General features: G+C 34.5%; 1 protein-coding gene across 1 annotated transcript in view; it reads right to left on the reverse strand.

The window, feature by feature from the left end:
- LOC106466360 overlaps positions 1-1,563 on the reverse strand; it is a 79,938-nt gene that overhangs the window by 3,485 nt on the left and 74,890 nt on the right. The window contains exons 12-13 of the mRNA XM_022394349.1: positions 1,030-1,138; positions 560-721 (exon numbers count right to left, since the gene is read on the reverse strand). Coding sequence (XP_022250057.1) covers positions 560-721; positions 1,030-1,138 — 271 coding nt within the window. The remainder of the gene's footprint in view (positions 1-559; positions 722-1,029; positions 1,139-1,563) is intronic.

Raw genomic sequence — 1,563 nt, forward strand, 5'->3', positions numbered from 1 at the left:
TGTTTGTAATTCTGTACAGTTAATTAAGTTATTGTTAATTGTTATTGGTTTATTGTATGTGGTTGTTGTTCCGGACGAACAATATTAAGGAGGGGCAGTGTTGCGTCATCAAGATCACGTGACTATTCTCACGCCCTCTGCTTTCTAGAACTATCCTGTACTTTGGCGAATGCTCTAGCATTTACTAGATATAGGGTAGGCTGGTATATAAAAGAGGGTGACAACGTGACGGCAAGGTAATATGTGTGTAGATAGTGAGTAATTGAACTGCAGTCAGAGAGAGACGTATTGTTGAAGTTAACGTTCGTTGTTATAGCGTTTGTTTTAGCGCGATTGTTCAAAATAAGTGTATCGGAAAGTTGTATTCGGAAAGAATAAACCAGTTTTATTAAGTAAGTACTTGTGTCGCTAAAGTTTCGTCGGAACAAAGTTACGGAAAGTTAATTAACAAACGGAGATGTAACAATACATAACAATACTATCAACCTTCCACACATATATTTGATCATGAAGAAAGATAAAATCCAAAACAGTCTAAAGTCAAACTTAAATGTTTTACCTGTTTCCAACTTAGTAGGTGGAGTAGTTGGCTGATCAGTATCACGCTGATACCAGTATGATTCGTCACTGGAGGGTGCTATATCCTGTGAAGGTGGTGTAAGCACTGTTCTCCAGTATGGAGTGACTGGTACAAAGGTCACTGGGACTTGAGGGCAAGAGACTAGAAATTGTCAATGTTAGTATGACATTATTCATTTCCTCACAGCAGTTTTATATGAATGGTTACTGATATGATAAGACTAAAGTACCATGAAGAAAAAAGATTCTGAGTTATGAAAATGATTAAACTCTACATGGAACCTAAGAGAAAAATACTTTAATAAAAATTATAGTATTTATAATTACGTTTTATTTACAAGTTATTCAGTCTATGTACATTATATATTTAAATGAAAGGTGTACATAATTTGGAATTAAATGTTACGTAAAATAGAGATAATCACGGAAAAACGTGATTATCATATGCACCTTGTTTAGTAATCTTCATCCCCATAGTAAATGGGTCCACTTCGCGGGAGCAGCTCTTTCCTGCTTCTTTGATGTAAGCCTCATCTCCATTTCTAATAACTTTCCCTACCTGTGAAATGTGATAACAAGAATTGGTTTTCATTAGTACTAATAATTTTCTTTGATTATTTGTTGTTAAGCACAAAATTACATACTATACCATCTGTGCTTTGTCCGCTGTCATTTTTAGCATTATAAGCCCTAGACTTACCACTGAGTCGCTGGGACTAGGAGGGGTGGGAGTGGAGGAACTAATATTAGTAATAATACTAAAAAGAATGAAACAGATAAATAAATAGATTAAAATGGTACATTTTTTAACTTTCAATTTATTACAACAGAAGTTGTTGTAAATTTTAGTAATTTAGAAAGCTCAAAACTTATAAAAAGATTATAACTTTCTTTCTCTCGTATAAATAACAGACACATGAATATTGCGTACTGTTGCGTCAGCGAGGTCACGTGACTCGTTCTCTCGAACCTTCGGGAATTGTC

Source organism: Limulus polyphemus, unplaced genomic scaffold, assembly GCF_000517525.1.
Source record: "Limulus polyphemus unplaced genomic scaffold, Limulus_polyphemus-2.1.2 Scaffold2236, whole genome shotgun sequence".
NCBI classification, from domain to species: domain Eukaryota; kingdom Metazoa; phylum Arthropoda; class Merostomata; order Xiphosura; family Limulidae; genus Limulus; species Limulus polyphemus.